The 13,663-nt window shown below is 42.2% G+C and overlaps 1 protein-coding gene across 2 annotated transcripts in view; it reads left to right on the forward strand.

Annotated features, from left to right (window-relative positions):
• The window catches only part of LOC145404120 (uncharacterized), a 213,095-nt gene that overhangs the window by 102,753 nt on the left and 96,679 nt on the right, over positions 1–13,663 (forward strand). For both annotated transcript variants that reach the window (XM_080275742.1, XM_080275743.1), the window contains exon 7: positions 10,524–10,667. In XM_080275742.1, coding sequence (XP_080131868.1) covers positions 10,524–10,667 — 144 coding nt within the window. The remainder of the gene's footprint in view (positions 1–10,523; positions 10,668–13,663) is intronic.

Genomic DNA, 13,663 nt, shown 5'->3' on the forward strand with positions numbered 1-13,663 from the left:
TGCAGGAGGTATGATCCCCCCAATAAAACCCTGTGCAGGTCTCCTTGTCAATACACAAAACCTGTCTCGACACAGATTTTCCGCAGGTCACGTTTATGTATTTGGTACATACTGATATCGGAAACTCTTACACAACCACTTGCATGTTATGTTAATGTAATTTTAATTATTAAAAATGCATTTTCATTATACATATTCCACCATAGGTTTGTCTCATCTTCATTGAATGCATGTTCAGTTACTGGCACTAACAATGTCTCTATTTATTAATAAAGTGACAGTGAGACGTGTAGATGGAAATGAGCTGAACTGAAAGCAGGTGACTAGTTACACAAGTTACACAACACAAAGGAAACAAATTGGCAGTAGATGTGTGTATATTTGCATAAATATCTTTAATATTTTCCACAGAAAGAGCTACAGGCACTAAAAATATTTTATTTGTTAAAAGTGAGAGTGAAATGCCTTTATGGATGTGAGTAGAACTGAAAGCATGCAGCTAGCTACGGTTCGTAATTTGTGTAACACAAAGGAGACAGGCTGGCGACGACTGCGTAAATATTACATAATCATCATCTAATTCTGTGTTGCCCCATGAGGAGCATAGAGCTCTGGGCTTGGCAAGTTGGTCCTGTCATTTAAGGTGAGAGTGACCAGCCTCACTCATCTCCGAGTGGCATTACTTGAGCAATAAACCTTAACCACCCCTTCCATATAAACAGGAAGAAGGAATGAATTTGGGACAGTGTGTAGGAGGAGGAAGCTGAAAGTTAATGTAAACAAAAGTAAAGTTATGGTGTTTGAGAGGAATGAAGTAACAGAGTGTGCAGTGAGGTTGGATGGTAAGGATATGGAGAATGTAAGTGCATTCAAGTACTTGGGTAGTGTGATGAGTAAGGATGGAACTTTGGGGGATGAAGTACGTGAAAGGGTACAACAAGGAAGGAAGGTTGTTGGTACACTGAAAGCAGTGATGAGAAATAGGGAGGTGAGTATGGAAGTTAAGAAGTCACTGCATGATAGTATTGTGATCCCTACCCTGACGTATGGAAGCGAGGCGTGGACCTTGCAAGAGGGGAACAAGTCAAGAGTGAGAGCAGTGGAAATGAGTTACTTGAGAGGAGCATGTGGAGTGACGTGGAGGGACAGGTTGACGAATGAAGAAGTGAAGAAACGTTGTGGGGTAGATGTGGATGTGGTTGAGAAGATTAGGAGAAATACACTGAGGTGGTTTGGACTTGTGGAGAGAATGGAGAATGAAAGACTGACTAAGAGGGTGTATGTAAGTGAGGTGGAGGGAGGGAGAGGGAGGGGTAGACCAAGGATGAGGTGGAGGGATGGAGTTGAGAGGTATATGAGGGAGGGGGGGTGAGTTGGGGGGAGGGTAGTCAAATGGTGGGTGACAGAGTGACTTGGAGGCGTTTTGTCTGTGGCCACCCTTTGCGGGATTAGGGCGTCGGGCTATAGATAGATAGATAGATAGAAGAAGGAACCAATGGCTGGAGCCCACAAACCGTTCCTTTCAAGAAAAAACAAAAACAATACAACAGAGCGAAATTCAAGATTCATTCATTTTGAGATCACACTGCATTTGCATGACTTGAGTTCATAGCAAATAGGAAATACAGACAAAGGGCGACAGTTCCAGAGTTGACCTGTTGCATAAATATATGACGGGGAGTAATGGTTATGTAACTCTTTCATTAGAGAGTTGGACAGAAAAGGGATGAGAATTTGTTGCTAGGCAAGTGCTACGCGTTCATCATAGAGGTGGAGGGATGCAAGCAGACAGTTCAGAGGAGCAGTGGCTATTGAAGTAGTGACAGAAAAGAGATAAAGATGCAGCAGTGTGGGAAAGAGACAAAGGTTGAAGGGAGTCAGTAAGAGGAGAAGAGTTAATGAAACAAAAAGCCTTTGACTCCACCTTGTTGAGAAGAGCTGCATGTGGGGAGCCTCCCCACACATGAGAGTTGTACTCTACATTTGGATGAATAATATCAGTTTATAAAGTTAACAACTGTGCAGGGGTAAAGAAGGTATGGAGTCGGCTTAGCACACCTAATCTCTTGGAAGCAGATTTTACAAGAGATGTAATATGATATGTACAGTACAATCCCTGCTATCCGGTATCCAGACAAACGGAATACTCAGAAAAACGGGAAAATTCAAGGGCTGGTAAAAATGTCAGTAAGTTATAGCTGTGCGCCAATTTGAATGGACCGCCAAACCACCGTTTTATCGTGTCACGCAAGCCTGGGTGAAGTCGGACTAAGCAAGGTGAAGGCATTTCTGGCTAATGTAAATCCCTAGTAAATCCTCTTAACCAGCCCTCCTCTTCCCTCTTTCCCCTGCTTGAATTCAGTCATCCTCCACACCCTCCACAATTTCCACAAATCACCAGTCTGTTTTTTACCACCAGACAGTAAACAAGCTCTCTTTCTGTTGTGTTGCTCTGATAGACAGTAATTTCAACACTCCAAAATGCCTAAAGAGCTAACTAAACTTAAGCGTGTCGTGCTTACCTTGAAACAGAAGCTGGGCATATGCAATAGATTTGAAAAAGGCGAACATTATAAAACACTGATGACTGAATATAATGTAGGAAATTCAACGATTTATGATATCAAGGCCTAAACATCCAAGCTCAATGAATTTTTCATGAAAAGCGAGACAAGTAAGTCCATTGAAAAAAGGCATACTCTTCATCGTTCGAGTGGTTTTGCTTAGAAAGATCTAGGGGAGCACCTATTTCTGGTCCTCTTATACAAGAAAAAGCAAGAGAGTTTCACAGTAAAATGAATATAGAAGTCGAGTGTGATTACAGTATTGGATGGTTAAATCGTTTCAAAGACAGGCATGGAATTTGTAATCCAAACATCTCGGGAGAGAGCAAATCAGCAAACAGCAAACTCCGGTGTTTTTCTTCCTAATGGACCGACTATAACTTGCACCACATAAATTCATCTTAGAACGCATGTGTGCTGGCAGAGATGAAAAAAAAAATGTTAATAGGAATGAAGGTTTACTTTGTTGGAAGAAAAAAAAAATAACATGCTTGCACTTTATATGTACATCATGTATTTTATTTTGTGCAAAACAGCTGATTGGCGAATTTGGCGGGTGAAGAGTGGAATGGTGGCAGTCAGTCGGGGCCGGGACCGTAAACAAAGCTTGTGTGGGGGCACAGGGGTCATGATAATTCTACAGTGCAGTCTTAACATCAGTTCACCAATAAATGTTCAAGATTTTATTTCTTTATTTTTCCACTTTTATGAGTACAGTACATACAATGAATACTTCGGTAGTTAACAGAATAGTGCAAAACAGATGAGTGGCGGAATGGTGGCGGTCAGTCGGGGCCGGGACCGTAAACATAGGTCATGGAGGGACACAGGTGTCGTGATAATTCACCAATAAATATTCAGGATTTTATTTCTTTAGTTTTCCATTTTTATGAGTACAGTACATACAGCCAATTATTCGGTAGTTAGGAGAATGGACTTGTGCATTTTGCAGTACTGCAAGGCATTGCATGCACGTGCGTTATGGCCATGGTGTGTGTTTACAAGTCAGTTTTTCTGGTGGAATCTCTTAGTGTGGCCCCTGATGTGAGTGGTGAGTACCTGAATTGTATTTAATGCTGTGAGAATTATCGCCTTTGTATAGATTTGAATATCAGAACTACAGGAAAAATCTGTAACCGGGAAGGTAAATTCCCCAAGCCGCCGGGTTAACTGGGATTGTACTGTAATATGATTCACTCTCATCTTAAATGCCAGGACCAACTTGCTTAGCCCTGGGCTCCTACGCTCCTCATGGAGCAATGTAGGATTAGATGATGGATGGATGGATGGATGTAATATGATCTTTCCAAGATAAATCGAAGAGAATGACACCCCAAATATGTTTATGGATGATGCAGGATTGAGCTGGATATTATTAAACATTAGTGGATACTCCTGTGGAAGATTTTGTTGGGTTGATAGGTGTAAGAACTGAGTCTTTGATGCATTAAAAACAACAAGAATGCTTTTACCCCAATCAGAGATATGAGCCAAGTCAGACATTAGGTGTGCCATAGCCTCTTTCGTTGTTTGTTGAAGTAACTGCTGAGATGGATGCTGTGGGACGCAAATGGAAAGGTGAAGGGTGGAATCATCAGCATATGAATGGATAGGGTTAGATGTACAGCTTAGAAGGTTATTGATGAATAAGGTGATATGACAGAGCCCTGAGGAACATCACTGTTGATAGATCTAGGAGAAGAACAGTGACTGTCTACAATGGCAGCCATTGAACGACCAGAAAGGAAGCTATAGATGAAGGCACATAAGAAGGATAGAAACCATAAGAGGGCAGTTTGGAAATTAAAGATTTATGCCAGACTCGATCGAAAGCCTTTTAGATGTCAAGTGCAATGGAAAAGCTTTCGCCAAAGTCCCGAAAGGAAGATGACCAGGAGTCTGATAGGTAGGTGAGAAGATCGCCAGTGAAGCGTCCCTGATGAAACCCATACTTATGATCAGAAAGAAGGTTGTGATGAGAATGATACTTCAAAAAATTTTGTGTTAAGAATAGACTTGAAAACTTTTGGAGACACAGGATGTTAAAGCTATTGAGTGATAGTTTGAGGTTGGGAATGGTCATCCTTCTTTGGGACAGGCTGAATGAGAGCAAACTTCCAGCAAGAAGGAAAGGTACAAGTTGACTGACAAAGACAAAAGAGTTTACCTAGGCAGGGTGTAAGCAGAGAAGCTCAGTTCTTGATAACAGGAGGGACCTCATCAGGCCTATATGCCTTGTTATTATTGAGGCCAGTGATGATAGAAAATAAACCAGTTGAAGAAATTTTAATGTCAGCGATGAGGAAGTTGGAGGGGGGAAGTGCCGGAGGAACAGCACCGGAATCATCTGAGGTGGAATTGGAGGAGAAAGTCTGAGCGAAGAGATCTGCTTTATCTGTAGGAGAAATAACTACAGAGCCATCAGAGTAGAAAAGAGGAAGGAAGGATGATGAGGTAAAGTTATTAAAAAACGGTTTATGGCAAGATGCCCGAAGGAGCAGAAAGAATTTGACTTGGAGAGTTGAGAGCATTTATTATGGATGAAATTATTTTTAGCAGAGTGAAGAACAGACATATCATGATTCCAGGCTGAAACATAAGAAAAATGTGATACAGGGGTGGGTTTTCTTCAATACCTTTTATAGGCCCTTTCCTTGTTGTGGACATCATTAGAACAAGTGTGATTAAACCAAGGCTTCCTTGCATTAGTCAGAGGATATGAGAAAGGAATGTATGCTTCCATGCCCGAGAGAATAACCTCCGTAATATGCAAGATGCACTCAGCTGCTCCCGGCCATGGAAGAAGCAACAATCATTCTGGGGAAAATCAAAGAAGTACTGCCTGAGGGCCTCCCAGTCAACAGCTCCAAAGTGTCACAACCGATGTTTCATTGGAGGGTCCACAGACCACACTGGAGTGACTGTGATCAGAGGAGCCCAGTGGAAAGCAAAGATTAACAGCCGAAGGAGAAGAATTAGTTGTAAGGAAGAGGTCAGGTATGTTAGAACGCTCTCCAAGGCAGTCAGGGATATGGGTAGGGTAATGTACAAGCTCCCCTGGGTCATTAAGGATAGAAAAGATGTAAGCTTGTTCACCAGGTGGATCAATGAAAGGAGAGGAGAGCCAAAGATGGTGGTGAACATTGAAATCCCCTAGAATGAAGATTTCAGAGAAGGGAGAAATGGATAGGATGTGTTCCATCGTAGAAGTAAGATAGTTGAAGAGTTTTTCATTGTCAGTAAAATTATGGTAGGTGGGGGTGCTCACCATCCACTCACTTGATGTAGTGCTGCTCTCGGGTGTCTGCCCTTTCCTCTCCTCTCTTCATTCCTTCCTTCCTCTTCTGTCTTTCTTTACTTCAGTCTTTCCTCGTCCTTCTGCCTACGGGTAACTTTACATTCCCTCTTTTGTCTTCCTGTCTTTCATTCTTTCTTCTTTTTTCTGCCTATGGGTGACTCTACACTAAGTAACAAGCCTAATGGTGTCCTATACACCAGGAAACCATTTACTGTGCTGGGTGGTAACCATATAACCAAATTTTGGCACCTGGTGGTTTAGTGGGTAATTACAGCACTCCAATCAGATTGAGCTGGTGAAGGTTTATATCCAAGGAATCTATCTATCTATCTATCTATATACCTAGGCTGCTTCCCCCAAGGAAAGGGAGGTAGCCGAGACAGGACGACTCACTCTCCATTTACTCATCCATTCAAACACATTTATTCGCATCTTAGCCCCAAAGGGGTGAACGGACAGATCCTCACCGCACCACACCGCACAAGGGTCAACTGCACAATGCAATCAGTGACATCCGCAGCAGGGCCCGACAGCAGAACTGGTTTACCCCTGCCACATCATAATACACCCATCCCCTTACCCGCACCTGACCTGACTAGCTGATCAGACCAAATGCGGGAGAATATCCCCTCAGGGCTGCGTCATCACTTATTCATTCACAATTTCTCTCCATTTATTTCTGTCACGCACAGCCACTCTTCCTTGCTCAACAGACATCCAAGGAATGGTTGGGGTTATTGCCACTCACGGATGAGTGAGGCTGATCACTCTCATCTTAAATGCCAGGACCAAATTGCCTAGCCCCAGGCTTCTACGCTTCTCATGCGGCAACATAGAATTGGATGATGGATGGATGGATGGAGTAGAATTAGGGGATAAGTAAACAGCACAGATACATTTAGTTAGAGAATGACAGGAAAGCCAAAGCCAGAGAGCAGAGAATTCAAAAGAGTCAAGTTCAGGAACATGAGAGCAAGATAAGTCGGTGCACACATATACACAACAGCCGCCTTTGGTTTTGAAATGAGTATAGAGAAAGTAGGAGGATACAGAGAGGGGTTTGTTATCAGTTGCCTCAGACAGCTGAGTCTCGTTTAAGAAGAGAAGGTGAGGTTTAGAGGAAGAGAGGTGGTGCTCAGCAATGAAAGTCAGAGGAAAGGCCGCAAATGTTGCAGAAATGAAGAAGTGAGTCAGACAGTGGTTCTAGGCAATTTGCTGAGTTGACACCGGGAGAGGGGCAGATGGTGGGAGCATTTATTGCCCCCTTCCCCCAGACCCCAAGGCTTGGTTATTAGATGCCATTTTGGTTTAAATTTTGAATAGGAAGTGCTGTGTGTAATATGCATGTAGTTTGGCATTGACAGTTAGAGAAACTTGTACTGGAGAGCATGCTGGCTTACTTTCTGTGTTAGTGCAACACTGAAAAAGTTCAGCAAGGGAGATGGTCAGGAACTAGTCCTGGGAGCTGATGAAACTGGAGCTCCAGCTCTCCCTGTCATCAGCTTTCCATCCACCTTGGGAACACTGCCCTTCTCAACTGGTGTTACAGTTTGCTTCCTAAATGGAATCCACTGGAATTCGCCTACAGGAAGTATTAATACAGTAGAACCACTTTGGTCCGGACCCCTTTGATCCAGATTTCTGTTAATTCGGACAAAATTTAAAAATAATAAGCTCCAAAAATATGTTGAAAGTAATTCTAAAGTCATTTTCAGTATCGGCGCGGAAAGTGATCGTCATTTGTTTAGTCTCGGATCACGTTAGGTCGCAACATGGGCGCCTGTTTAACCTCTACATCGCGGGCATGTTTACCAATGTTTTGCATGTGCTGCGGGGTTATTCGGGTTCCGACAAACCCTCAAAAAATATTTGCCAAAAATCAGTTATTAGTCCTAGAATATTAAAATTACATATGCTTATGGCACATACCTTCAGCTTTCTCCTGGAATGTTTGTTGAGCCTTCGTCGGTTACCGTAGGACTTGTGGAGTCCTCTGAAGTTGGGTAACGAAGTCTCCACTTTGCACTTCCCGACAACCCGTAATATGATTACCGCAGCCAGATATTAACACTATAAACACTACTCTATGATTTGCAAGTAGTTTGGGATCCATACTCCAAAAAAAAACCCACTGTGAAAGCAATGAAAATTACAAGCGTGTCTGACCGTTGCACTTGCGCAAGTTCGCTCTTGGTACTCTGTCATTTATTATTCATAAAACCTCTCACACTTTATATTTCTGTTACTATATAACACTTATATATATCTACAGTCTTTGTCCATAAGTTTCCCTCAGTAGTATTAGTTTATTGTCACTGTAGGGATTCAATTTCTTTCAGTAAAATACGTAGCATTCACTTTCTCGTCCTGTATACTAGCATTGATAGTGAATGTCACTTTCAATTTCACTCTGATAACTCATAGTATTCAGACATGCTAGAGTGAAACTTTCACTTTCATTACTCCTAGGGTATATACTTGTATTCTTATAATACTACTCATTTACATTTCTATTTACATTCTCTAGTTTATTTACGTTATTTACATTTCTATTTTATTTACACTGTGTTATGCACTGTCACTTGAAGTAACTTATAAAACTATTTTCCACTGTTCACGTATATTTACATTCATTACTTTCACTTGCTGTTTACACATTATTTACACATTATTTACAATTCCACTTGCACTGTTTTACTCAATAGAAAGATCGTAGTCACTCTTTTATCAATTGTCAGCCCTTTACCTCTTTCCACACGAGGTTTAGTAGGGGGTAAAGGTCACAGGGCCCTTTGCATGGGGGTGAAAAGGCCTTGAAGCTAGCAAGAGTGAACAGACGTACCCCCACACTGGAAGATTAGAGTGAACTGATAAGGGTGGGCCGGGGTGGTGGCCTACCTAGGGAAATCAGTACTGCCAACGTTTACCCTCTTGACACAGCTAATTTATAGCAGTGAAATGATATGGCAGGAAATCTAGACAATACATTATAAATTAGGTAGTTCCAGGTGGATGTAAATATCACTTAGGCTTCTCCCTTCCCTCCTTTTATGTATATTTATTAGGAAAATAGATTATACGGCATATTTCAAGGGGAAATAAACAGCGAAAATTAGCGAACGAGTGCACGTGAGGTGTTGTCAGGTGATAATTAGCCAGTTCCAGGTGTATGGCACTCTCACTTACCTTATTTCTTTCTTGTATACATTATTTGGTATAAGAATAGGGCATAGGGCTTATTTCAATGGATGAAATCAGTGAAAAATTCCAGGGAAGATTTACTTGGCGAAGCACGGCCAGGCAGGCGAGAGGATAGGGTAATGGAGGGGGGGTAGGGAGGGGAGTCAAGAACGGGGAGAAATGGCTAAATTGTCAACAATGGATGGGAGTACAGATGAGATTAGGAGTGCTGACTAGTGTTGGACATTGGCAGTACTGATAGATGATACAAGCCCCGACTTGGAAGCCCGAGTGAATTCAAAATAACACAGAATCACAAAAGCGACGCCCCGCGGTATGATCCCTTGCTCCCAAGTGTCACGAAAGTGACGCCCCGCGGTTAAGGGGTTAAACACACGCTAGCATTTGTTCCATCAACTAGTTCACCAACCATTTATATTTTTACGCTGTATTTCAAAAGTTAATCCTCCTTACCATGCCCCTTAATGCAAGTGTAGCTTCTGCAATGAATAAAGGTGTTAAAAGGAAGCATGTAACACTAAGTATTGCAGATAAAGTGAAAATACTGGATAAACTAGAGGCTGGTGTTCCTCCAGGAAAACTCGTGAACGAGTTTGGTATCGCCAAACAAACTGTGTCGGACATCAAGAAAAACAAAGATAAAATTAGACAGTTTGCTTTAAAATTTGATGTTACAAACAGTGACTGTGGTGAAAATAAAAGAAAAACTAAAAATGTCACATATGTTAATAATTAACAAACATACCATATGTAGATAGTTTTTGGTATGAACTGGAGATTACCCTGATGGTCCAGACAATCTGCTAATTCGGACAACCCTTCCCCCCATATAGTCCGAATGAGAGAGGTTCTACTGTATATTGCCAGCCCAGACACACCCACTACCTTTCCCAACTGCATCCTGCTTATTGCCATGCTTGTAGTAGCAGCATCATGCAAAGTTTTTCATCATCATCATCATCATCTAATCCTGTGTTTTCCCATGAGGAGTGTATGAACCTGGGGCTAGGCAAGATGGTCCTGACATTTAAGATGAGAGTGACCATCCTCACTCATCCCTGGGTGGCATTACGTGAACAATAAACCCCAGCCATCCCATGGATATAAACTTGCACTGGCTCAATCCGATTGGGGTGCCTAAATTACTCACCAAACTACCAGGCGCCATAATTCGGTTATATGGTTACCATATTAAAGGTCTTCATGGTGTAGATTATTTACAATAAACCTACTCAGAAACCAGATATTTTTTAATTTACTTATTTTGTATTCATTTTTTATTTTTTTACTCATTTGAGCCCAAAGCCTGTTCATCATTAATTATTGTCTCTGTATCCTGGATATTGAGTCCAGGCTGATTGTCTTTACAAAAATTCATAGTATTAAGTTACTGGCAGATGAAAGCATACACCTAGGTCCACTGTAATACTAGTTCCTAAAAAAATTTATTGTACATTAAGGTTCTACGCTTGCTGGGCGACTTGGCGGCATGGTGGGTGGTCTTCAAACTAACAGCCTTCAAGGGCTACTTGATAGTCCTGGACAGTTGGATGCAAGAAACAAGTTGTCCCGTCCAGGTGGTGGTTTGCTACCACATAATGTTGGTAAGTCTTCATTTATGTGACTGTTGTAGCCTCTAGTTCATACCTAGTATATGTTTCTGTATTTATATTAGTTTCCTTCATTTGTAATACAGTATATTGTTTCGTTTCATTTTTGTAGGCTCCAACATGCTTGCATGCATCGGCCTTGGTCACTTAATGGCAGCTGTCCATGCTGCTCGATCTATGGCAGCCTCCCTGCTCAATCCCTTAACCCTGAGGTCACACTTAATGACCTTGTCCCACGTCATTCTCGGTCTACCCCTCGCAAATCCAACCCCAGTATTAACACTTCACGCCTTCTGCTCCCAATTATCATCCCCCGTCCTCTCCACATGGCCAAACCATTCAAACTACCTCTCCTCATCACAACACCAATACACTCCAGTCCCATCCTACCTCTCAACTCTTCCATCGTGAACCCAGCCCCCCCAGGCCTTGCACCCAGGGACGCACTGCACATCCACCTAATCATTGTCATTTCTGTACGCTTGAGCCTACGAATATCCTCTTCCATTACTGCTCAGGTCTCACTACCATACAGCATCACATTCCTAACATATGCTGCATACAAAGACCCCTTAGCACGTAGGGGGAGTCCTCTCAGTGTCAGGAGAGGCAACAGCTCCCTGAACTTCTTACAACCACTTCTCACCCTAGCCATAGAGCTAGCTCCAGCCCCACCTCCAGCACATAACATGTCTCCCAAATAACAAAACTCTTCCACACACTCAAGAGACTCACCAGCAAGTTCAATCTTTTCACGTCTGACACTCTCCACCTGCTCTCCCCGACACGCAGCACACATAAAATCAGCATTATCTTTCAGTCTACCTCTAATACCACTACATCTCTTTTGCATCCATATATCACAGACACTGCACAAGATGGAATTACTTCCCATGCCCTTGTGGCAAATTGCATATGGCCACTCTCCCTCTTCTTTGACTGTATCGCCACCAACCCTAGATATCATCACTTTTGTTATATTTGCATTTACCCTTAAGCCCTTGTGCCCCATACCATCTCTCCACTTCCTAAATCTTTCCTCCGCCTCCCTTTCATTCACTACAATCAACACGAAATCATCAGCATACAACATCTCCCACAGGAGTCCATTTCTGTAGTCACCTAAGAGGGCTTCAGTTACCATGATAAACAATATGGGACTCAAAATTGACCCCTGATGCACATCAACATTCACAGAAAACTCATCACTCAAATCTCCATTCACTCTTACCTGGGTGCAAGCACCCACATACATAGCCATAACCATGAGAGGGCAATACTGAGTTGCATTACTGAGTTAAATTCGAGTACCAGTAGCAGTAGTGACATGACTTTTTTCGTTGTGTACCGAAATTGGTACCGACGGTACTTTTTAAGCATATTTTGTCGGTACTTGGTACCTGTACATTTTATTTATCTATATTCATGTGTGTGATAAAAAAAAAGGTGAGGAGAAGGCTTACATGGCAGTGCTGCTGCCAACCCTGGCCATGTGCCTCAAGAAATTAAAAGAGGTGAAGGAAATCGCCGATCTGACGGTTTGCTAGCTTCTAGTGAATGCAGTGATTGGAGTTGTGGAAGGCAGGTTCGACCATTGTTTCGAGGACATTGACTGCCTGCTTGCTGCTGCCTTTCATCCCCAATTTGAGCTATCTTGGTTGGCGTGGTTACCTGAGTCTGCCTCCTATGGCATAGAAAAAATGAGGAGGAGGGTGGAGAAGAAGATGGTGTCACTACTGGAGAGCAAGCTAGAGGATGCGGAGAGTAGCACCACCGATGATGATGACAAGCAGGATGTCTAGGAAGAGTTTTTTGAACCCCTCTACTTACAGAGGAGGAAGAAAAGGGAGACTGGGGTAAAGCTAGTAAAGGAATATTTGGAGAAACCCCAGAAACATAAGATCAGCAAGTACTGCTTTCCTTGCAAGGTTTTCAGAGACATTTGTAACTTATAACACACCAATACCATCCAGAGCTGCTGTGGAATGTCGGTTTTCATTGGGGAAGGACATGCTCAAACCAAAACGGGCGGGACTCAGTGACTATCATTTTGAAGTGCTCATTTTCCTCGAGGGCAACATTGGAAAAGAGAACTGAAGTTCACCGTGTAATTATTAATCAGATTATTGTGCATGTAATGACACGATGTAGTTATAAAATTGTGTTTATTTTGATGAACACTAAACTGGCTGTATAAGTATGTAAATTACAGTGGCCGGTTAAAGTTTAGTGATCTGTGTATTGAAAGTAAAGGACTGAACGGTCGCAAAACCTCATGCTGTAGTCTCCCCATAATTAATGTGACTGTGACAGTTGTCTGACAACATCTTTCATCTCTCCTCAGGTCTGGCTCTGTTGACAAGGCTGGTCTCTGGGTCCTCAGTGTGGTAAAAAAAAAAAAAAATCACTGAGCAAGTTTACTTTATTGATATTCATGTACCGAGTCAGTACTTGGTACTTTTTTACCAGTACCAGTAATGATACTACAATTTTAGGGAAGTACCGGTACCATTACCAATGGTACATTTCTGGCCATAACCTCCCTAACCAGCCACTGCAACTCAAGCTTTCTCATTGCCCACTTCACCACCTCTCTAGGGACTCTTGTCAAAGGCCTTTTCCAAATCAACAAAAACAAAATACAGGTCTCTTTTCTTTGCTCTATAATTTTCCTGAAGCTGTCGAACAATGAGTATGGCATCAGTGGTCCCCCTTTCTGGCATAAACCCAAACTACATTTCATCAATATTCACTCTCATCTTTAATCATACCTTCTAGAACTCTCTGTATTACCTTCATTATGTGATCTAAAAGCTTTATACCTCTTTAATTTCCTCTTTCCAGGGCATGTCCCTTTGTACACATTTACAGTTACACTCTTCAGCCAATTATCTGGGACAACACACTCATATCTAATCATATTTGTCAGGTCAGTGACTAACCTCACCCCTATATCTCCTGAGGCCTTCAACATTTCAGCAGTCAACCCA

The sequence above is a fragment of the Coenobita brevimanus genome, chromosome 62 (assembly GCF_032717465.1).
Source record: "Coenobita brevimanus isolate Jiangsu-jjx chromosome 62, ASM3271746v2, whole genome shotgun sequence".
Taxonomy (NCBI): Eukaryota; Metazoa; Arthropoda; class Malacostraca; order Decapoda; family Coenobitidae; genus Coenobita; species Coenobita brevimanus.